The 24784-nt window shown below is 43.1% G+C and overlaps 2 protein-coding genes across 2 annotated transcripts; both read right to left on the reverse strand.

Annotated features, from left to right (window-relative positions):
• Positions 1-1979: 1979 nt before the first annotated feature.
• Positions 1980-7328, reverse strand: oacyl (O-acyltransferase like; the record flags this gene model as incomplete). Its single annotated transcript, XM_084572649.1, has 15 exons — positions 1980-2550; positions 2647-2789; positions 2923-3109; positions 3231-3354; positions 3447-3557; positions 3648-3727; positions 3815-3980; positions 4066-4167; positions 4242-4344; positions 4420-4623; positions 4722-4906; positions 4989-5129; positions 5225-5307; positions 6292-6425; positions 7172-7328. 15 exons carry the CDS (start codon positions 7326-7328, stop codon positions 2449-2451), a joined length of 2022 nt encoding a protein of 673 aa, XP_084428775.1. The 3' UTR covers positions 1980-2448.
• Positions 7329-10372: 3044 nt separating this feature from the next.
• On the reverse strand, positions 10373-20465 carry znf532 (zinc finger protein 532). The gene is made up of 9 exons (XM_084572365.1): positions 20413-20465; positions 15855-18216; positions 15532-15713; positions 14351-14527; positions 13681-13843; positions 13280-13585; positions 12909-13021; positions 12660-12798; positions 10373-12588 (listed from the first exon to the last, which is right to left on the reverse strand). The coding sequence occupies exons 2-9, from the start codon at positions 18183-18185 to the stop codon at positions 12085-12087; spliced, it is 3915 nt and encodes a 1304-aa protein (XP_084428491.1). The 5' UTR covers positions 18186-18216; positions 20413-20465; the 3' UTR covers positions 10373-12084.
• Between the last annotated feature and the right edge of the window lie 4319 nt (positions 20466-24784).

Raw genomic sequence — 24784 nt, forward strand, 5'->3', positions numbered from 1 at the left:
AGCTGAACAATGTTGGACCTTAGAGAGCCTATAATAATGAATCATGATCCCTATAAGCTGTAGATGTATTTTTTATCTCGAACATTTCATGCCAAAAGGTTTTGAACAGGAAAAAATACCAACAGTGAATAAAACCCTGAGCTTGAAGTGCCACGCGACAAAGCTCAGGCCGAACATAACTGGAGTGCGAGGATGGAAACGCAGGCGCGTGGCGGTTCTGCGTCATAAGAAATTGAAAACCTTTGTTATGAGCTCGTCATCTGAGTCAGAGCCACTTGTAAGTTCTGACTCACTGTGACGGAAAGTGCAGCGAAGCCATCGTCAGAAGCAATTTGTAAATAATTGTCTTACACCAGAGCTTTTAATAGAAGGAGAAGGATGGCGGGGGAGTAATATAATGTATGAGTGAGCTGCATGAAAATGATCTTCAAAGTGAGAAAAATTCATTTTGAATGGCTTAAAAAGGGATCTGTAAGTGCCACCTGATTTCCTGCTCTATACTCGATGTTGTCACCTAGGTTTTTCTTCCTCTTTAGTTTAGCCTTTTGCTAATAGGTTGCCTTTTTACTGCCTGCTGTCAAACTACCCCTGCCATTAATTGCATTCCCAGTGGCAACTATTTTATGGCAGCAAGCTTGCCTGGAGTTGCTCCATTGGGAACTGATTGTACTCCAGCAGATCGGGTCAATCAAATCGTTTGGACGGTCGTCATGTGGTGATGGACGGAACTTCTAAGCACTGTGGAGTGGAATTTGACCCCAAAGTTTCGGATTTGGGACTTTTGCCTGCATCCTCGTGCCCCGAACTTGGGTTATCTCCATTTTGAGTCAAAAATATGCTCGTTTGTGTAATCACACACCCATCATTGCACTAAAACAGCAGCAGTGTGGTGTTGTGATGGCTGCACCCACATGAAAAGTCCGTAACCCCCTGCCACTGATACCTTTAGTTTGTAGTTAATTTGTGTTCTTAATTAGTTTGCTTTAAATGGTTACTTTTTACACACATAGTTTACAGATAAAAGACATGACACGGGTTTGTTTCACTCATTACATTTATATTATGTTGCAGATTAACCAGTTTTAATTTTGTTAATCTCTTTCAGAGTTACAAGTGCTGGTGGGGTCCGCTCATGGTGCTGCTTCTGCAGGCATGGAGCAAAGGCTCAGGCCTGCAGAATAGACTCCTTGGCTGATTGGGCTGCACCAACTCCCCACACCTCAGGGGGAGGAGGATTTAGCTTAGTTTGGCTTTATTTGTTTATTTTCTTAGTATATATAATTTTGTTATTTCTTTGTTAATGGCTTTGTCAGAGAAGATTTTTCTGGGGGGTTTTGTGTTTGTTTTTTTTGTTAGATGTTAATTGTTAGTGTAGTGTTTCTGAGTTCCCCCTAGTGTGTCTATGTGGTCTGACCAGCCACTATATATGTTCCCCATTGTGTTCATTGTGTTAGGTCTGTTTGTTGAGTTTGTTTCAGTCTGTTCCGATTAGTTTTTTCAGTTATAGCTGAGTTGTTCTGATAATTTGACCTCTTTTTTGGGCCCAGAACCTTAATTAATTTTTTGTAAGTTACTTCTTTTTGCATTCTTGGGTGAACAAAACCTTTTTTTCTGCAAACCACCTGGGTATTCTCAAGCTTTGGTCAGCTCCGTCTCTCACAGGGGTGGAGGGGGTAATTCCCACTGCAAACCTACAAATCTTTATATGCAGATGACACATTATTTTACATGTGAAACCATTTACCTTAAACCAACTCAATTTCTTTGCATTGAAAAAAAACAAAAAACAAAAAACACTTACTGACCCCGCAAAAGGTCATTGTTGGTTTTCCTTTTCTTTTATAAATAAATGTTCCCATTGCCTTGTTGAAATGCGTGAATCTGGTTGCATTAGCTGTGCGCTGCTGCATCTACAAGCTGGATCACCTTTGATTTATTGCACTGGTGGTCTTATCTTGACAAAAGCACAGCAGAAAAGATGCATTAAAGAGCAGTCAAAGAACAGAACAGCTACCATAAATGCAATTTAAAGCATCGTAGATTCATCCACAAATGCTCTGATGATTACTTTTGCAGCCGCAGAGCAACGTCCACAGCTGCAAAAGACAGACAGTGCCGCATACGGTCCAAGTTTGGTCTTTTGAAGGGTTAATGAGCAATGAATACAGACACATTATCTGCAGAACACTTCCTAAAATGTGTTATTATGAAAAAAAAAAAATAAATCTTACATGGCAACACAGAACGTGATATGAGGTAATATAAAAATGTCGGATCTGCAACATGTTTTCTGTTTGAACACGTGGTAAATTATCAAATGATAAAATAGTAACCTCAGCAAACCAATGTGAATAAGAAATACTCCACACTGGTATATTACTGACATAAATGGGTGAAAGTAAAAGAACGAAGCACAAACAAAATATAGGACAAAGCGTGTTAGTAAAATTAGTGTCTCCATTTTAGGAAGAGGTAGGGCCTCTCCACTAACACGGTAAGCACGTAGCTCGCCACCAGCGTCAGCACCACGTGCCCAAGGAACAGGTACATCTGAAGGAGGCAGACACACAGAGGTACGGCAAGATGAAGACGAGGGTCAAATGATTAGAAAAGCACTCTGAATGAAATGAAATGCACAACACTTACGAAATTGATGTCCGTGTAGTGGATTGGGGTTTCTTGCAAGCCAATGTAGAGGATGATGAAGATGGGGTGACACAGATAGCAGGCAAAACTAATGTTGGAAAGAGGGACCCAGATACCCTGTGACAAGAGGCTGTTGATGAATCCTGGAGAAACAAAGAAAATACAAATTAAATGTCTTTAAATGTGTTGTATATTTCGGCTTCCATAAGGAGTATGGTCTTATGAAACTCTTTTTTCCTGCAGAGCAGATTTGTTCATCCCCAACTTTAGGTTTACCTCCGTAGCCCTCCTCGCAGGCCAGTATGATCCAGGTAACGGCCAGCGCCCAGAGCGGTCGGTGCAGCCCCTGGTAGAGGGCGTGTGGCAGAGAAGGGTAGGCTGGGGTCTCCCTGAGGATGTAGGCCAGTCCAACCAAAGCAGCCATGAGTGACAGACAGCAGAACCAACCGAGCACTGCCTGCCACTGGACCAGCAGCAAGAGACAGGATAAGCACATAAGTGGCATTACAACTACTGGTCTTTAAATGCAACATAGGCAAGATTTTTGCATAGATGCCTCTCCGCATATTTAGATGTTCTCTCACCTTTTGCTTTAACAACTGAGCTTTCTTTGTTGTCAGGTATATTCCAGTCAAGATCCCTATCAGAAATGGCCCATATCTTGTGTAGGGTTTCACATAGTAATATAAAACATAATTCTCGGATGTCCTGCAAAACATAAAGCAAATTTGGTTTGGTTTTCACCTAATATTTCATATTTTAGTTCTTTAAGTTTTTGCACTAGCACTAGATTGTCTTACATTGTCGATGGCTGAAATACCGGTAAGTGCATGAGTGCCGTTATGACTGCACTGGCCACCGTGGTCATCAGCAGAAGGCCTCCTGCGACGATCGCGAACACGCCTCTGTGTCTGATGGAAAAATACAACAAGCCAATGTAGAGGCATGTCGACTTTTAACGATATTTCAGAATCACATTTAAAAAAAGGATGTAGACGTACAGTCTGTAAAAATAAACCAAGAGGGGAGTGGTGGCGTAACACTGGAAGTCCAGAGACAAGTACCACGTCCAAGGAATACACTGAAGAGAGATTAGGAGATTAAATGTTAAGAATAAAGAGTGTAATCTGACTTTAAAATGCAGCGTGTTGGTCTAAATTAAACCTACTATCTCGTGGACTGGGAGGAGATTGCTAATCAGCAGTAAATTAGCCCACCAGTAGGCATTACAGTCCATCATTGTGTCTACAAACGGGAACCAGTACGGCCCCCACTGGATCGAAGAGATGAGGCCGATGGTTAGGCACATGATGAACAAATGCAACGGCTGAATCCTGCAGAGAAGAAACATAAACAGATGAGGAGAATTCACATTTATATCGCCACACGCGTAGACAACGATAATAATTATAATTGTACCTTTTGATTCTCTTGAATAGATAGTTTGCAACCAATCTGGTGCTCAGTTTGCCTTCTGCCTTGTCGATGGAGCCCAGCAGGGACCGGGCGCTGAGCAGACCCCTGAAACACGAAACTCATCGAAACTAGCAACTTAAAAACTCACACGTGATAAATAATTTGTTTTCCATTCTCACCCCAGCAACAAGAAGGTGTCCACGGCCAGAAAAACAGGCCCGCTGATGGTGAGCACGTGCAGAGGGCTGCTTTCAACAGTTTTCTTCCAGTCTTTGTAGTTGTCTGCAACAGAGATATCGAAACAATGAAGTGAAAGAATATTTAGGTGACGTACAGATTGCGTGTTTCCTGTCGTACCTAAGGTGCTGATTACAGGAAACTGTGCAGAGTGGCCGCACACGATCCATAACAGGCTGAGAACGCGGATGCCGTTCAGCGAGGAGTAACCTCCTCCTGGGATGGACGGGGAGGTGCTTAAGACCCCCTGGCTGGTGGTCTGCAGGGATAACGCCTGAAGGCATTCGTACCCAGACGGATGACACGCTTGTTCAGGTCTGCTGTCTGATGAAGACGATATTTAAAAAGGCTGATTATCAACAAAATCAAGATTATTCTGATTATTAATCAGAATATGCAAAATATACATCGTATAAATATACACGTACTATTTTCTTCTGAGATGCTGTTATTAATTTCGCCGCCGGATGAGCCGTAAAGGTTGAGGCCGGAGTTCAAACGGGTCGACTCCACCGTGGGACTGACCTCCCTGTTCCGCTGCCACCTCATTATAGCTGTAAACAGGGTGGCCGCCAGAGGAGGTGCCACCATCACGCAGCAAACAAACCTGTAGGATATAAAGGGCTCAGTTTACAAGCACAAGCACGCATGCGCATAATAAGGTGAACTGAGCCCGGTCGTATACTGACAGACAGACGATAAGGGAGGCGTTGGCGTCATCGGGCTCAGGCTTGCTTGACATACAGTGGATCATGATCATCTTCTGGGTGGACTCGTTGACCAGGATGGCAGGCAGTGGAGGAATGAGAGAAATCTGATTAAACTGAAGTCTGTCTGTTTTAAATAAAAAAAAAAAAAAAGTCACATGTAAAATAAACCAGAATGACATTTCAATGAATCCAGAGCAAACAGGTTTCAGAGTCACTGACCGTGAAGCACCAATGTTTGCACCTCCTCCTCCTGGCATGAATCAGGCACACAAATACCCACAAAGTACTGGACTGTTCCCTGCAGTCATAAAACAAGTTGATTACAATCTGCTTCCTGTCACCACAGTGGTGTAGTCTACGTGATATGCAGGTATACCCACTGGAAAAGGTCCTGAAATTCCGTATAACCACTTTCCCGTTTATAAATTCGCCCTCTCTGTTTTGATCCTCCTGGCTTTTGGACCATAGGGTAGTGGTGGGCGGATCGATCCAAATAGGGGCTTCCGTGTGTGTGTTGTGGATGAGAACTCTACCTTTGCACCATTTTTTGCACTTGATTGCTTAAACTTTATTTGTGTGAGTATATTGTTATTTATTTATTCATTCGTTTTTCTTTATTTGAAACTTATTTGTCTTGTCTTGTCACTGGCTGTTCAATGGTTAATTAAAGTCCAGCTGTTGATATCTGGTATACATCTTGTGCTGCTCACAATTCATTTACATTTAGATAATACATAATCAGTCTTTCATGACCTCAGTTATGTGTGGATGCATACTTTATGTCTGTGAAGGTTCTCGGTCATCCAGGTCATGGTGTATCCAAAAAAGGTTTAAAAAAAAAAAAGCAACTGGACTTGTAAGGTTTTTTGAGAAGACAGTCTTCCCTGGCTAAGATTTGGACGTTGTTACCTTCAAAGGAGTGTCCTTTGTCCCTCAGGTGTATCGTTATCGGTGAATCGTTTCCTGATGAACTGGCTCTCCTGTGTTGGTACATGTACCAACATGTACCAATCCCCAGTCCCCTAGAACTGAAGAAGCTACTCGGATGAGTGGTGAAACGTCTTCTCAAAAAACTCTACAAGTCCAGTTGCCTTTTTTAAACCTTTTTTTGGGATATGCATACTTTATGCATTAATAAGCGTGGCCGTTCTTGTGTGGGGCCATTTTGGATCAGCTGCTGCTCTGGGAGGGGTGCTATACCCACTAGAATAAACTAGACTACACCACTGTTGTCACCGGATATGTAACGGTTATGATTTATGGTTGTTGCTGTCGTTGTTACCTGCCTAAGGAACACCTGGCAGTACTGTCCAGAGAAGCTGGGGCCGTGGGCCGAGCGGCACTGCTGCAGCAGACCGGGCCGGTTGGCGTTGCCTCCTTTGACGTTGCTACCCATCTTTCCAAATGCGTCGTACACTGGCGGCACACGGAGAAACAAAACAAAAGCTGATTTAAATGCCATCTCCAGGAACTGTGGGGCATGATTTGTTAATTTTGCCTATAAGAGGTTGATATGTTGCACCGTAATTGTGCAATTATGCTTTCTGTGCCTATTAAACGACTTTCCTGTGAAATATAAAAGATGAAAAAGTTAAAAATATGGGTTTGCGTCGTTCAAAATGTCTTGAAATTGTCACACTTACGAATACTATACAGCCCCTGCAAAAGTGTCTTCATTAATCATTCTAGACATTTAAGATGCTATTGTTTCCAGTTTTAATGCACAATGTTCAATGCACCTTGCATTTTACATAACGTATGTGCTCCAATCAGGTTTCAAGTGTCACTTGCCTCCCCCCTCCCTCCCCACCCACATCCTATATTAAGCTTCAGTCTGAAATAATGTGGTTGACAACAAATTGAGCCTTCAGTTTCACGTCATACATCCGTTCAAGTCTAATGTATAGACTTGTTATAAACTTTAAAAAGTGAATCATTTTCAGTTAAACAAAAAAAGTAGTATCCTTATAATTGTTGTTTAGTAAATAAAGTTTAAATTCATTACATATATTTATACTTTTTAATCTGAACTAGCACTGAACATGTGACTTTAAGATTTATTTCTTGGGTAGACCATTCTGAACGCCCCCTCATTAAAACGGTAAATGAGCCATAACTGCCACTGACCCAGTCTGATAAAACAAAAAAGCAGCAACACTCACTCTGAACAGCATATTCCTTTGGCTTGTCCTGGTTAATGTCCGAGAGAAAAGTGTCGGTATCCTTCATACATCTCTGGGACGCGGTCGAGGCCTCTGAGTTCTCCGTCGAGACGACACCCCTAACGAACAGAAGGAACACCAGCGAACTCGGGGCCATTTTTAGAGCCGACTGCGCCTTTTTAGTAAAGAGAAGGTGTTTAAATAACATAGGAGGGGGCACATCTTCATCCAGAGAGAGGCGTGAAATTCATCGTTCACGGCTAAATTGAAAACCTGCTTTATTGCTTTTCCCCTGGTTTTCTATATCAGGTGTGAACAGGATTTGGTTACATGAAAGAGGATGAGGGGCTTACAGAAAGATCCGGGCCTCGCACATCAGCAACATAATTAAAGTGAAAGCCTAGGGATAGTGACAGGCAACAGGGTTATATTTCTTTAAAAGCCAAACGAATGTTTCACAATACGTCCAACTGTATTTTGTGGAATAATATTAGAATGATTTGACTGTCTATAGTACATACATATCTGAATATCCACAAAGAGTGGCTGGATGGTCTGATTGTTATGGATGTGCTTGTAATTTTATACCACGACTTCATTCATTCATTAATTTATTCATCTTCTGCAACCGCTTGTCCACCCTGGACAGGTCTCCAGTCTATCGCAGGGCTAACACAGAGAGACAGACAACCATTCACGCGTATACCACGACTTGCATGACTGAAAACCTACACAGACATTTGCATTTGATTTCATTAAACTTCCATCTAAGAAATGAAAGTGATCCAGGACGCACAAAGTCCAGAGTTGCCGCTTGTTGAAATCAGCCTTAACTAAAACACCTGCGCTTTCGCTACTGTGAAGATCTCATTTCTGAAAAGTGGAAGACACGCCACATCACCACAGATTGACCACTAGAGGGGGAAATTGTCCTAAAAACATGAGCAACACTGACAGGTTGCAGCGATCAAGTCAGATTATAACCTTTAAGGTCACTCTCAGAGAGTAAACACATGCAAAGTCCTTCTTCTGACATATAATTCTGAGTTCAATGGGCGGTTCAGTTAGTAAATAACAGTTAGTGTCAGTTTTTGGCCACAACACTCAAAGTAGCGTCACCCTGTGAGGCTAAAATGGAGCAGTGTTTCAAAAATAACTCCTGCATACACAGATTATGCCAACTCAGGTGCCAGGTGTCATTCACTCATTCGTCTTCTGTAACCGCTTGTCCTGTGAAGGGTCGCGGGGGGTGCTGGAGCCTATCCCAGCTGTCATCGGGTGAAAGGTGGGGCACACAATGGACAGGTCGCCAGTCTATCACAGGGCTAACACAGACAACCATTCACACTCACACCTACGGCCAATTTAGAATCACCAGTTAACCTAACAAGCATGATTTTGGACGGTGGGAGTAAGCTGGAGTACCCGGAGAGAACCCACTCAGACACAGGGAGAACATAACTCCACACAGAAAGGCCCAGTCGGCCCATGGATTCGAACCCAGAACCTTCATGCTGCGGGGCATCAGTGCTAACGGCCCGCCTCAGTCATTATCAACTTTATTTATTTAGCTTTTATTTATTTATTCCCTAACAGATACTCACTAGATTGTTGAGTGCTGTAAGAAAATTTAAGAATTTGAACGACTTTTGGGCCAGCTTTGACGAGTCAGAGCATTCCTTCTTCTTCTTCTTCTTCTTCTTCTTTCATGCAGATTTATGGCTGCACAAATCCCGTTTATGCACAGTGGACTCCAAAAATAACAATAGTATGATTTAAACAGTCGTTAAAACAAGGGGAAATTGAACCAAACCATGAGCTGTAATATGCTAAACCTTAAGAGCAAAGGGAAACTAGAGCGTACTGTGTGTCCATACCACCATATGATGCATGGTGGTATGGAATCCATCTCTTTGATCTTCAACTTCTCCTCATATGTCAAGCAGACATATGCATCAATGATTTATTACCTCAATGAGTGATGAGGACTTCAGACAACAATAACAACACACATTGTAACCACACCGGCAGCTCTTGTGCAGTACACCTTAATCACCACTCTGAGACAGGCACACAAAACAGCTAGGAGAACAATAACAACAGCAACAAGAAGGATCAAAAATCTGACAATTCCTGCACCCCAATGTCCAAATATGCTAGTGAAATCACCAAGGGTGAAGCTATGTGTTTTGTGCAGTTCTTCAATACCTTGCTCAGTGGTGTGTACCAGGTCCATGACATCAGCTGTAGCATCTGAGATCCTAGTGCAACATTCAGTACCTAATACCTTACATAAATTTTCAGTGTTGTACGTGTGAAGGTAGACGTTTTGTCTCAGTGTATACACACTTAACTTTGTTCCCGACGGACACAGATGGGTGGTCCCCGATCTTGATCTCTGGTGAAGCAGATCTCTATCTATCCACCCCAAAAATCCCTTTCCTATGACCAGAGGTCTCAGGTGGGCCCTTCTGTGACGGGCACGGACTTTCACCGCACCCAGAACGGTGATAAGCTCACCCAGCTCTTCCTCACAACCATAAGCACTTTGCAAAACTGATAATTCACTTTAAGTTAAAACGCTTTTCTTATACAGAATTAATAATGAAGTATCACTATTAATACGAGTTCTTTATCAAAAGTTTATCTCCCATTTTACATTTTTATTTCGTGATCTCGTCAAACGCAGACAGGGCAAGGCACAATATATAACAAGACATTATACATTTGCACTTACCGAGTCGCTGTTCTATTGAGATCCTGTTCGTGACGCCAGTTGTTAGGGAGGAATTTGTGGTGATGCCGATGAAGAACGAGAAGCACCAGAGTCCTGTATGTCTTATTGCCTGAAGGAGTTTATTTAGGCCCGTATAAGCTTCGTCATCACAACATAAGTGCATGAGTCCACCTCAGTTCTAAGGGACAAACTGTAAAGCTCAGATTCTTATACTAGCAAGCAAGGCCGAGGCAGCAAACGGGAGATGTGTTAGCATCCAATTGGCTATTGTACATAAACATGAAGATAAGCATTCACACCAGCTAGGAAATACAAATTGTCAGACAGTGACAGAGGGCATTATACTCTACAGCTATGTCTGTAATGCAAAGTATCCCCCAGAGAGTGAGACTGAAGATGCCAAAGAGGGACCTTGGTCTTGGCATGTTCCTCAGAGAGAAAACAGGGCGGATAACTGACGCCAGAAGTAATCACACATTAACCACACAAACTATCCATAGGGAAGAGAAATTATTCACTAACACTGTGAATATTTTTGTTCCCTCTTCGGATTACAAAAAGTAATTTGATTGATTGTTTGGATAGGTGCAGCTTTAATGCTACAGGAAACTGGAAAAGTTTGTCTGACATTCTCAGTATTTAAACCAACTCAAATTACTCTAATCTGCATAAAGTGGATCTTATTAGGAAACAGCTGTATGACAGTTAAAACAGCATTTATCAAAATCCAGCAAGTGTAAGTCTGAATAATCATGACTTGATTTCTGAACTATTTTCACAGGGAAGAGCTGATGCCTCATGTGCTGTCGCCATCAGATCTTCCTCCTGACAGTTTTCATCATTTATTGAGATAAAAGAACAACTTTGTACACAAGCATCAGAAATGTCTAAAAATGGCAGCAAGCAGCAGCAGCAAGACACGCTCTAATCAATGGACAAGTCACAGACTGCTTCTCACAGGCAGCAAGACACTTAAAGTTGTATCATCGTTGCAGGAAAAAAGCAATAAAACAAACCGGTGGACGTCTTCTGGAAAAGCTCAGAACAAAGAAAGCAATGGAAAAAAACAATCTTGAGATGGTGTTTAATCGAACGTGCCGTCTCCCCCCAATTCAGATTTACAGCAAAGTTTACATTCGTTTTCCCCAGTGTAATATCCGTCAGTGAACATTCATCATGATTATTCCACATTATCCCAAATGTAGACAAAAATGTAAAAAGCAGAAAACTAAAACGGTAATGTTGATATATGGATGTAATACAGGTTTATTACAACCGTATTGCTATTGTCCTATAACGGCTAATATGCTGCTCAAAAAAAGCACTTTGTATATTTTAAATACTCAGGTATATAAATATTTTTAAGTGACTTGTGATCTGAAATAGCTGCCATTTTATAGTATATTAAGACAGGAATGAAAACATAAAAAAGATTCACAATCCTTTACAAAATACTTTTTAAAAAGCAAATTTGGCCCATATGTTTTGTCTTTAAAAGATAGAATAATGTTTGACTCTTTTTAAATACTTCTGTAATATATTGTTGCGTATGTGATATGTAAATGACGTTAACATTAATAAAGCGGTGTGGAAATGAGACGGATGAAAGGCGTCCTCTTCAGCTGATTGTCCTGAAATCTTACATTTTTTACTTTAGCTCAAACTTATTGCGGAGATTTCGTTTGGGATCAGTTGTTTCTGGGTGTATTACGAGACCAGAGCTGGGGGTCTTATTTTTAGAAAACCTAAAATAAGTTGAAATTGAGGTGCAACAAACCTGTACACCGGGGGAAACTAGCTCCCACAGCTCTATATATATTTATCAACCGGACATTCGTCGGACGTTAGCAGCATCGACATTCAGAACACTGCTGCCTGTATGAGGATTAATCCCATTACAACAACATATTCATACATTTTCTAGTGAGAACACGACTATGGAAACTGCTTACAATAAAAGGCTCAACTCAGTTCAAGGCCTATAGAAACGTCTATATGTGTAAAAAAAACTATTTTTCTCAATTTACTAAAAAGACACATAAAGTGGCTTTGTTGTATATTACATATTTGTGTGTGTTTATGTTCGTACATCTACAGCATAGCTACAGCCAACGGAGGTACTGTAGGTTTAGAGATCTGTGTTGCTTTTTATGGAATGGTTTAAAGTCTCTTGCTCTTATTTTTCAGCCTTACTCAGTCTCTTCGACCTGATGAACGCCATCCCATGCGTCCTCATGTGAGTATTCAGATGTCCCTCCGTTTCAAACATCTTCCCGCACACTTTGCATTTTGTGCTAGGCGTGCCGTCATCGTTCTCGTCCGTGACGTCTAACTGGTTCTCTCTCTGACTCTCCTCGTCCTCCTTGCCCCGCCCGTTGTATCGAGCGAGGCCATGCGGCTCCTTCAGCCGATGGACGATGAAGAGGTGTCGGGCCAGTGAGCGGTGGGAGGTGTAGCACAGGCCGCACTCCTGACACTGGTAGGAGGAGCCGTCGGTCTTGTGCTGGGGAATGTGCTCGTGGAAAGCGGAGATATCTTCGGTGGCGAACCCGCACACGGCGCACTTGTGAACTTTGAGGATGTTCACCTTGAGTCTCTTCAACGGCTGCGAGTCGGATCCCCTGGAGTTCAAACCTGGAGACCCCTCAGCCTCTTCTGCCTTCCTTTTGGGGCTCAGGATCTGTAAAAGAGGTTCAGTTAGCTAAGGATGTAGAGGAAAAACATGAAGGTAGAAAAGGAGCCTCACAGTACCGTTTCCTTGTCAGATGAAGCCTCCACATTTTCAGGGTTAACAGTCTTTCCTTCGGCGTCTTTAACGCCATGCATCAGCTTAATGTGCTGATCCAGCAGCACTCTTTTAGTAAAGGGCTGACTTAGAGCTGGGCAGTGCCTATCAAAGTAGCAAAATAGCAATTATAACTCCTTGACGGACTGTCATGAACATTTAGTTTTCTCTTATTTGCAAACATACAGTTTGCATGCATTTTCGCATGTACTCACGGGCAGGTGTAGACCTTCCGCAGACCCTTATGTTTGAGACGGTTGTGTCTGCAGAGACTGTGGGATGAGCTGAAAGACTTGTCACACTGTCGGCACGGGTGCTTCTTCAGTATCTGCAAGGGGAGAATGTCCAAGATTATGTCTTTTGTCTTATCATTATAAGAGGCTGGCTTTGGTACATTTTCACGTGTGTTTCTTCTATACTTGCATGCAGTAAGTTTATGTTTGCTTTCTTACAAATCTGCTTGACACAGGGTTATGCTGGTCTCTTTGGTCCGATTGGTCTATCATTAGCTGAACCACCATTGAACAGGCAATAATGGCAACATGTCCCAACATTGCCAGTATTGAGCGTAGTTTCAAACCTTCACCTTGCCATGTTCTCGCCTCACGTGCGCCACAAACAGCTCCCTGGAACTAAAGAGGCCGCCGCAATCTCCACATTTGTATCCTGAGCTGGCAGGGCTCTTCAAGTCTGCCGAACAGTTGGTCTTCTTCAGCGGTGACGGTGAAGGCTTCTTTTCTCCCTTGTCTTGACCCTTGACACTTCCTCCGTCTTTGTTGATATTTCTCGGGGGGCTGTTGGCGCTGTTAGAATTGGTGGGCTTTGTGCTGAGAGGAAGGTTGATACCCAAGTTCGGTGGACCCTCTATGGTCTTCAGGGTCCCGTGGATGGCCTGGAAAAGAACCACACATGCACAAGTTATGCCTAGAAGATTTGATAAACCATGAACAAAGAATGGCTTCAATAAAATATTTTATTTTTGTCTACCTTGATATGATCCAACATGAGTTGTTTCTGTGCATAGTGCATCGAACAGTCGGGACATTTGAACACTGATACTTTATGATTAACGATGTGCTGGTCGAAGTGTGTGTAGAGTAGAGACTGCAGAGTGAACACTGTATCACACATGGAGCATTTATAGATCACCCTGAAAGACAGAAGAAAGAGATGATTGCAAGGTGTGAAACACGTGGTAATCTTGGAAAGTCTGCTAAACATTCAGTTGTTCTTTCTTAATGTTGATTTTAGATTGAGATTTCAACAAACAGACATTATTTGGTTTCGTGAGCATCATCTGACACAATCAGCTTCAATCTGGAGGGACAGTCATGGAATAAACAGCACTTTGGTGCAAGGACAGCTGCTTCTGAGCACCCGTATCATCAGTCCCGCTAATGATGTTAGGCAGTGGAAGGTTGTCATGTGGAAAAAAACAACCCCATGTTAAGCCTCCGCATCTAAAACCTATACATCCTCCCACTGATGAAGCAGGAAGCGTGATTTTCCACAGAAAAGTGAATTGGACCCGGGAATTACATTGCAGGGCGTGAAAAGAAGGATCACGTGGACGTGTGTGGTTGTCAGCTGAAACACCTTGTTTTTATTTCAGACCTTTGCGAATGAAAAATAGCAGAAGCAGCATCTGAAAACCTACTTGGGTTCTGCTGTCTTCACTCCTGGGTGCTGTGTGTACACATGCGAGTGTGTTCCAGGTGCAGACTTGAAGGCCATGGGGCAGAGAGGACATTTATAGAAGACCTCGCAGTGTGTACTCTGGATGTGGGACTTCAGAGTCGCAAGATCGGCAAAGATCACGCTGCAGTGGATACAGCTAGGGACAGAAATTATGGATACAGAGGGAGGAAAAGTCAGACTTAAATAACATTTAGCTGATTCAAAATCAATCTGGCCCATTCCACTGAGTGAGGGAGTTTGTTTATTAAATTTAAAATACAAGTCTCACTTGTTTTATCAAAGATCTGTCGTATTTCATTATAGCGTCAGGGGATTGTTAGTTTAGCTAGCCATATGGACTGGAAGCATGGGCAAGCAGCTAGCCTGGCTCCATTAGAAGGAAAACAAATGTCCCTACAAGTACCAGTTAACAGGTTGGACTTTATTGTGTAGGTGAGAGTTTTTAAAAAAAAAATTATTTTTAAAGTTGGTCATAGCCAAGCTACTTGCCACGCTAAGCTAACGAGCTGTTCACACTAGGTACAAGTTAGACGGCAGTGTTAATCTTTAACGTTTAACTCTTTCCAAGAATATATTATGAGAACATATATGGACTTGTGTTAATAATTTTGCCTGGATGAGTCTTGGAGCATGAAGTCCAACTTTGAAATTCAAAATTCAAATCTGAAATGTCGTGAAAGTGCGTAAAAGTTTTTCTGACGCAAACAGGAACGGGATAGCATATTGTAACAAAGCCGATTTAAAATTTCAAGACGTGGTGCTCGTTTAAAAACAGTTTGATAGACTATGAGGTTATAATTGGGCCATAATTGATCAAATTAATGCATTGCTTTTTGGGTGACTCTTTCCCAAAAAGTTTTGTATCAAAGATTTGGGATTGTCAAGCTGTAGCAGGCATAATGTGATAATTACTGAAATTAAAATGACACTATGAGTGGCGGTTTGGAAGAAAAGCAAGAACAAGAGACATTTAAGGCAGGGTGTGGCCACTTAGAGAACATCACGACTGTGTGTTTTATTCAGATTTTCCAAAACCGTAGTCTCAGCTTAAGGAATAGTTTGTGAATTAAAGTTAAATGAACATGATCTCAAGCTTCATAATCTATATCTCAACATAAAAACTAAAAGCGATAGACTGACCGGTAGCCGACTCTCCGGGTGTAATGCAAACAGTTCTTGGTGACGTGCGACTGGAAGTGGACTGAGCGGCAGCTGGCTCCACATTCAGGGCAGATGTAAGGAGACTTGTGCTGGTGGATTCTCTGGTGTGACAGAAAGCTGCACTGATTCGGGAGAAGCATTTGGCAAATAGTGCATGTTTTCTAAGGGACAAATAAGAAGAGAAAGGGAAGTCTTAATACTTTTATGATTACACTAAAACATGTACAAATTTTTGTACTAAGGACCAGATTTGCCTGAAGTAACTTAGCCCGAGCTACATAGAGGTTTACACATGCACACACCTGACCATTGGACTCCAGCGCTTGTTGATAGTGCATGGCTAGCGAGCTGTCATCCTGGAACATTTCGTTACACTCCAAGCATTTCAAATTGTGCCTGCAGAGCTTTGATGCATCATCCACCAATGGCATGGCTGCTACAAGAGGAGCACTGCAAGGGGCTGAGATCACTGCAGTTTTAGACTCACCACCTGAAACTTTCCGTTGGATTTGACCTGCGGGTGTCTGTGCTTGAGAGGTGGAGGTGCTGCTGTTTGCATTCGGCGGTCCTGGTGAAGTGGACGCACTGATCATCTGGTCTGCGGGGATGGGCTTCAGGATTAGGTGCGAGCACTGCATGACTACCCCTTTGTCCTTGTGGCCCCTAGCATGAGACAGGAGGCTGCACTTGTTGTAGAACACCAGACTTTTGGCACAGTGGTTGCAGGTGACCTCGATCCGCACACTGCGACGTTCGTAGTGCTGTGTCAGGCTCTTCTCAAGCGCAAATGAGTCTCCACACTCCAGGCACTTGTAGCCACGTGATGGTAGAGCGATACAGGCTGACGTTGGCGGAGAGAGGTTTGGGACGTACACAGGCACAGGATTCATGCTACTCAGGACTTTATTGAAGGCATCCACCACGGAGCTTTGAGAGCTTGTGAAAACTTGAACCCTAGAGACTTTCTTTGAGGCCTGGCCAGCAAGAATCATCTGCTGCTTGACTTGAGATTGTTGATGCTGGGGCTGTTTGCAGGAGGACAGGGCCTTTTGGAGATCACAGGCAGCAGAGGTTACTGTCTGAGGCAGAAGATTGAGGTTAGTAAGATGGACTGTCTTTGGCACAAGTTTGGCATTTGCCAGGCTGGAGGCAGGTACCATGACAGTCTGTTGCTGGATGGCGTTCGCAGCTTTCAAGATGGCACTGCTGGCGCTTTGCACTGATGCAGCAGGGATGACTGTTGCTTTGACTGTAGTGTTGTTCGCCAGCTTTAGGTTGATAACTTGCGAACCAGCCGTCTTGACTGCTGAGACTGGCAGAAAAGCTGTCGCCACCGGTTTAATTGTCATTTGCTTGGTTATTTCAATTGAAGGTCCTCCCGTGGTGGCCACTACTGTTGCTGGCAGAGAGGGCCTCGTGGCTGATGAGAATATTGCACTGGTGGTTGCCATGACTGTAGGGCTGTTCTCTCCTTTTTTCTGACCCTCAGGATCAAACTCTGGGAGGACTCGTGTGACAGTTCGTTTGATTTGTCCAGATGAGGTTTTGATTGTTTTGATCCTAACCTTTGGGATGACCGGGGTGGTGTCTGTGGATGAGGTTGGAGAACCTTTGCTGCTGCCTTCACTGGTGACACTAGATGGGCTATCCGGCTGTCTTGCTGGTGGCCTCTTTAGGGAATCTAAGGCTGATTCTTGCTCCTTCTCTGAAGCTCTGGGGCTTTCACCGGTCTGGGTGGATTCTTTTTGTGTTGCTGGAGAGTCCGAACCACCCAAGTCTGTAGCGCTGGCCTTTTTGGCGCTGAGAGCTGCTATGGCTGCTATACAAGATGAAAGTTTTGTAGAGGACTTAGCTGTTACCAATGGGACACTGGACACATTAGCGAGTCTTGATGACTCCCCGGGTTCCCTGAACTCTTTAATTCGAGACTTGAGGACAGTGTCCTTGAGTTCCTCCTCATGCAAAGTTGCTTGAGACAGATTGTTGGGCTTACAACCAGTGGCAGCGTCATTGTCGTTGTTGTTTTGATCAGGTTTTTGACCTTTTTTTGTTCTGGGTTTAGATACACAATCCACCGCAGTAGATTTAGGACTATGGTCCTCTCTCTTAGGCTTAAAGAAAGTCTGACCTCCCTGCTTATCCATGGGGTCATCCACCTCAATTTTATCATCATCATCAAACTCTTCAGCACTAGAGATTGGACTGAACTGATTGAAGGTAGATGACTGGTTGTTCATTTTCTGTCCTTCCTCTCTGTGAGCTTTCCATCTGTTCTTGCTGTAATGAATACCAGGTGGTATTGTAGACAGGAAGCCATTGTGAAGTCCATTGCCAACAGAATGGGAGAGGCGGTGGGAGTGGACAGGCCCATCCTTCTCTGATACAGTTCCACCATGTTCACTAGCGTCTATGCTTCGGATGTTCTTCACAATGACACTAACACCAACGTCATGCGCTGTTGATGGATTGTGGGCCTCGTCTTTGTCGGCCGTTGCCCTGCTAGTGGGCTGCTTGGGTTGTCCATCGTGGTCATCTTGGTGGCCAGATTCAATCGCAGCTTTAGGATCCACCATGTCGGGGATGTCGAAGGCCGCCAGCAGGTCATCAAAGTCTGGCGTCTTCATATCTCCCATGTTCCTGCTCCTGTTCCAGTGAGGAGATCGCCTGGGAAACACAAATAAAACAGAAAATTATTAATTATGTAGGTCTCGGTAACTCTCTTTGCCGGCATCTTTTTCATGCATACAAGTTTGTATGCTCTCTATACTGTCTTTGTATAATAGTGTGTATTTGATTAAAATCTAATGCAACAGAAAGATGGAAAGATGGAATTTAGTGTGACTGTATTATTTTTGCTACCACATGTGGTCTCATAGTGAAAAGTAGGTCTGTAAAAAAATCAACATACCAGATCAACTAAGTCTTACACAAAAGGTTGATGCCTTGTGAACTGATGCTTCATATTCAGATGTCTTATGTGTAAAGTTGACCTCTTAACCCTTTGCAGAGATGCATTGCTCATACTTTCGACAGTGGAAAGTGGATTGTTGAATGAATGAATGAATGTTTGTCGCGCAACAAAAACCCTTGACCCACTGGTCCAAACCTTTGGAAATGAATGGATGGACATCATAATTAACATCAACCTTTAAACCCTGATGATAGTGTGAAATACAATGTGAGAATTAAATATAAATGAGGCCTTTTGTTTTAGTGATAGTAAATAACGAAAAAATTCATGCTGAGATCAGATATTTGCTCTGATTTATATTGTATCACTGCTGATATTTTGAAGAACATCTCCATGTAATGCTCGCCAAGCTGGAAACATGCTTTTCAATTTTGCCTTCATTAAGATTTGATTCTGTTCAAATTTTGAGATTTTATCTCAAGGGGTACGATGCTGAGACATAAAGGCAACAATGCGGAAATCTGTACAAACATTTTTGATGATAAAAGAAGGAATAAAGCTGCCAATGCCAGTGAGGTAACAAACACAACAGACCTTCAAAGCTGGGTTTATTGTTGGAGGGTGGTTATACACTCACAGTCAGTATAAAATATTAATAGTGCTCGACTGCAATAGAAACAGATGCTCCACCATTGGAAACGAATAGTTCTTAATTGTTTAATAGTGCCTAAACTTTTAGGGGATTTAGGGGACTAGCTGTTCTCTCCACAATAAAGCCTTAGTTTTGTGGTTTCATTGTCTCCACTTGGCGTGCAAGTGTCCCCTTAGAGTACAACTTCTAAAATACCACCTTAACCATGAATTAGTCACTGCTTTCTGATGCTTGATATTACATTTAGTTCTCTCTTCTCCTTCTCCCTCTTCAAATCAAAGCATGCTCACTTGAAGAAATTACATACATTATGTACGTAAGAGTATGTGCGATTACTGCCACATTTAGACCAGGAAGGGTCACTGACCTACTTCAGAGAGAAAAACACCAGGTAATGAAATAATACTTTTCTTGAAAAGCTGCTGATGCAACATGGCAAGGCTGCACCACTAAATCCCTGTCTACATCAGAGTGATATAGACTTATTGAATGCATATTTTCTGATTTATAATCCGGAAAATATTGCAGGCTACATAGTCTATGTTATTAAAACATTATTGCCACTACTGTACTTTTTCCATCAGAAGATAGCTAATAGTAGATAGAAGATCAGCTAAATTTATTGGAGTATATAAAGAGTAAACATCATGTTAGTGTATGTATGACCTGTAAGCATGGAGAGAATGTGGATTATCATTGTCTTTATTGTCTGGGGCAAAAGCCACAGTCATGGAGCTGCTCTGTTAGTACGTGCTGCTACACCAGTGCTGCTCTTTGATCCAAATGCATGACAGCCACATCTGCACACACAGACCAATAGCTCACTGCCTCAGCTTGGGTTTCAGAAAACAAAAATAAATAAATAAATAAATCCTTAATTCAGCCCAGATGATTGGATAGCTGTAAACATGAGGCCGACGCAAAACATATGACATAAGAGAAGGAGACATGATATGGACAGAGAGGGGAGAGAGAGGACGACAAATGCAGTGAGAGAGGGGGGAAAAAATGGCTGCTGAGCTGTGTGAAGCTGCAGCAGGGGAGAGAGAAAGGCCTGGTGGAGAGAACAGCTAGTCACAGCCATGACAGCCAGAGCAGCCTGACATGGAACAGAAATGAAGATTAAATGCAGACTAATATGACAAATACACAACGCAGAACCTCTCTCAGCAGCGGCAGCAGTTTAATACACATGCACTTTAGCACCTGGAATCAACACACAATGTAAAAGACTACTGCAACTAAAGTGTTTGTGAAATAATGGTGGAAACATGCAAGTGAATCAGCAACTCCTCACCCTCTCGCCTCCGTCCCTCTCCAGCCACTAGCCAAACCTTCTTTCCTTCCTTCCTTCCATCCTGCAACAAATAGAGTCACAACACTACTAACCCACAAAAGACATCCACCCCACCCTGCCCGAAAAAAAAAAAAAAGTCTTGTTTCTTCCCAACCACGCAAAAGGCCCCGAATACAGAGTCAGGTTACAGCCAGGGATCTGGTGAGTGGTGGTGGTCCTGGTATGGATCGTCCTTAGTCATTCTCTGCACCTCTAGCAGCACAGAGACATATTAACAGACAAATAGATCATGCTCCTGTGTGTGTGAGAGTGTGTGTGTGTGTGCTGCAGATTCATAGACTCCCAGCCAGCCACGTCCCCCTGCCCTCATCTCTTCCCAGATCTCCCTGCTCCCCTCGCAGTGAGCCATGCTGCATAGCACTCCGACATCCAGCCAGAAGTGAGCGGTGGCGGCGGCAGCAGCAGCAGCAGGGCCTGTGCCACGATAGCCAGGGGCTGAGCTGAGGAGGGCTGCCATGGAGCAGCCTCGGCTATCTCTATCCCAGTGGAGCACAGAGACGGCATTGTTCCTGTCAGCCCTCCGTCTGCCTCAAACCGGTTTCAGCTGGTTCCGGACACCAAACATAAAGCCCTGTGCTGCAGCACGGCCTCAGAAACACACAAGCAGAAGCAGAGTGCACTCCTCCTAGGAAGTGCTGCAGAAATCTTCTCTAACCTAGGTGCATACTGATATAAAAGTAGAAACATTTTATCCACTGGTGGGGAAAACATGCACCGCCTAGAAATTAGGCCACAAATTCAAACAATGAAGCAGTGCACAGGTTCCAAACTGAAAATAACAGGACATCAAAATAAAAAATGACACATATAAACACAAGAATATTTATTTCCACAAGGTTAGAAAGTGAAAATAATGATAAGAACAATGGATGAATTGAACTAAGAAGAGATCATGATGGTAGCAGAGGCTCAGACTGATACCTTGGCCTGTTTCTGAATCCTATCCCTCTGTCCTTTCACTCCAGACACGACTGTGGTCTCTTTGAAAACTAAAAACCTACACGTAGCCCCCAACAGCATTTCACCCGTCTCTGTAGCAAAGAGTGTAAACAGAAGACAACAGTCTGACATGTGTAAACACAGGCCACTCGTACGCCTACCTCCCCATGCCACCACTGTCCGCCCCCGTACGCCCCCACAGAGACACACATAAACATGCACTTGCATGCATATATAGAGTTAAACGTGGCATACCCTTGTCAGGTTTGTTTTCCACTCTGAGAGATATTCAGGGGGATAAGTCTTCCTTGCAGAGGCCTCGGCACTTGCCTTCACTCAACCATTCCCGCCTCCATCCTCCTCCTCCTCCCCCTCCCTTCCCCCCTCTTCCCACTCTCCTCCACTCGGTCAGCCCTGGATTTTAGCCCCAGTCCAGGCCTCGATTTCTCCCGAAGCCCCCACCACTGCCGCCGCCGCCACCACCACCGCCTCCACGGCTGTGCATGAAGGGATGGACGGAGAAAGAGGGCAGTGTTCAGCAGGCGAATCAGGCCTTTTGTCTCTGTCTGTGCAGGGGAGGCGGGGTGACGGGGGGGGGAGATGAGGGGGACTCTCCACTCTGGTTCTGGAGCAGCAGCAGCTGGTGCAGAGAAAGGAGGGAGAGAGAGAGAGAAAGGGAGACAGAGACAGAGGGAGGTGGGGGAGACAAAGAGGAAATGGAGGAAAAGGAAATGAGCAGGAGAGGTGTATAATACGGGCTTGTATCTGCACACTGTGTTCATATTTGAGGCCTTTGCCACATAATATGATCTAATCTTGATCCTGCACACTTCTTCAATGACGTAAACATATTGTATACATGGCATAGGCCTCTGTTTAGGCCCATTTGTCTGTCCTCATGATATGTATGCCAAGGTCACTTTAGGGTATATAACAGCACAAACGCTGCAAAAACAAGATGGCCTCTTCTGACATAAAACATATAGTGAAGATACAATTTACTCATACATGTGATGATGATAAGCTAGTTTTCATCTGCAAACATGACCGAAATACTCCTGATCTGATTATCCCTGTAGCCCACACAGTAACATACCCACACAGAAACAGGCTTACACAAACAACAAGCGGATGGAAAGATGATATCCCGTTACGGCATGAGTTATACAATATAAAAATATCAAATATTTCATAACCTACCTGGGAGACTGCAGAGAGAGGCTTTCAGAAGAGCAAGACTGACTCTCTTTGGCCTGCTACCAGTCCTGGATACATCTGGCAGACCTACCCAGTGCTGCAGCGTAAATGAACCTGGATTATGCAAAGGACCATGCCAGATTTTATTCTTCAGACACAACACAAATCTGTTTCACACACTGCAAAGGTAGCTGGAGGTGACATGACACAAAGGCCCTCGTGCTGCCTCTCCACACACTACTGACAGATTCAGTGCAGGAGAGGAGGCTGAGGTCGCTCCCCACCCCTAACACAGACAAAGTCACATGACGTCACGTTGCCTCCATTCATGCCGGGCATGAGAGGAGCTGCTGAAAGCTGGCAGGCTCTTTTTTTTTTTCCTCATTCCAGGGATTTCCTGCTCGATAAAATCGCTTGAAAGCTTAACATCAGCACTTTGAAGGCTGGAAAATGTCACCCTGTGTCGGATTTCACTCTCGATTTATTTAGTTTTTACAATCACACTATATCAATGTATGTAGCATGTAGATGAGTGTCTGTCTTTTCCTCAAATGCCCTTAAGTCACCATTACAACCGGCTGTTGTGAACCATTCCCATGAGGCATCCCCTCACTGCAACAAAGAGGTCAATGTGTGGAGCATTTTACAAGAAAATGGCAAATAAATTAGAAAAAAAATATTTCTTCATCATCCTCTAAGCCTTCAGTTTCATCTTAAGCTCTCTCTGGCAGATCACAAATTTAACCCCTTCGATGTCGCTGCTTTTTGGGAGGATCACTATGTAGAAACTGATGCTACAACCAAAAATTTAAAGAAAATATGGATAAAATGCTGCAAAATGCCCCCCAAAAATGCAAGCAATAAAAATACAATACAACATATAGAAAACGCTCGATATAACTGGGTATGTCTGGTTAAAGGAAGCACTAGGACACTCATCCTCAGCCCATTTGCACACAATAAAATAATATTCCTTCCATCTCTGTGCGTCCAGTAACCTCATAATGGCACATTAACTGACACTTCTCCGGCTGAAAGGCCTCCCTTAATGTCTCTCTCTCTCTTTTTTCTTCTTTTCATAAAGCCAGTATTATTATTATTACAGTCATGACACCACTTAATGTGTCAGGTGACGTTTGAAAAGAATGAACAGTATGATGGGAAAATACAAGGACATTATTTTCCCTGCTCAAAACTAGATTTTTTAGCTTGATATTATTCATTATTTTTACATAAATTAGTCTGGGGAAACTTAAAACTGCTATATTATGTGCTAATGTGAATAATTTATGTTGAATAAAGATGGAAATATAACATATAGATGACCAAATATCAATAATATAAGTGTTTTTTTTTATACTTTCAAATGCTGTTTGGTTGTTCCACATTATAAGTGATAAATTTACAGGAATTAGGCTTCATCAGAACACGTGACTCAACATTTATGGACTGCATATTCACCCCACACTGCCATCTGCTGTTTTCACTCCAAGAAAGACTGAAGGAGAGTTTTACAGTTTTTTCCTGCACATTAGTAGCAACACAGTCAAAGTTCAAAACTTATAATTACTGCCTGGACGAATGACGTGGCAAATTGCGCTCTCGTTTTAATTAAGCATTCCGAAAATTAAAATAAAGTGGTCTCCAGTGCAGGCAATCAGACATGAGTGGCTCTTGTATATGTGGGAACCCCAGGTTTGTACCTTCACTGTGTAATGTTACAATTAACCAAAAGAAATCTGGACTAGACCTTGTATTTCAGAGGTATATTAATATATTTCTGGTTTTAAATGGTTTCTCAAGACATTTCCTTGCTACTGGATCTTTTTGTTTCCCATAAAATAGATTTCAGATGGCACTCTGCACTGTGTCCTACCTGTTGCTGCCCTTTGAACATAGGTGACTCATCCCGTTTTGTTAAGGTCACCCTTAGACGAGGACATGATATGTTACGACTCTAACATCCTGCTGCGATGTGTTTGGGGTTATGACCCGAGGAGAGTACCCGGAGGAAGCCCTCAACCTTTTCAGCACAAAATGTTACTTACCTGCGTAGACTCCTTATCTGTCCTTGTCTATTCTCTTCTCTCTGCAATCGGTGTGTCAATACCGTCGTGAAAAGGATCAGTCAAGTATGAGAATTTCACACGGGGCTCATACGTGGGCGGCTCACGCT

The sequence above is a fragment of the Chelon labrosus genome (assembly GCF_963514085.1).
Source record: "Chelon labrosus genome assembly, chromosome: 22".
Classification (NCBI taxonomy): Eukaryota; Metazoa; Chordata; class Actinopteri; order Mugiliformes; family Mugilidae; genus Chelon; species Chelon labrosus.

Bases quoted from the DNA above. Each gene is read 5' to 3' on its own strand.
- znf532 (XM_084572365.1), bottom strand. From the start codon at position 18,185: ATGGGAGATATGAAGACGCCAGACTTTGATGACCTGCTGGCGGCCTTC. The intron at 14,528-15,531 runs GTCAGTCTATCG...TTCTGTCCCTAG, and splicing joins ACCCGGAGAGTCGGCTACCG to CTGTATCCACTGCAGCGTGA. The intron at 13,844-14,350 runs GTAGGTTTTCAG...TCTGTCTTTCAG, and splicing joins GTGAAGACAGCAGAACCCAA to GGTGATCTATAAATGCTCCA.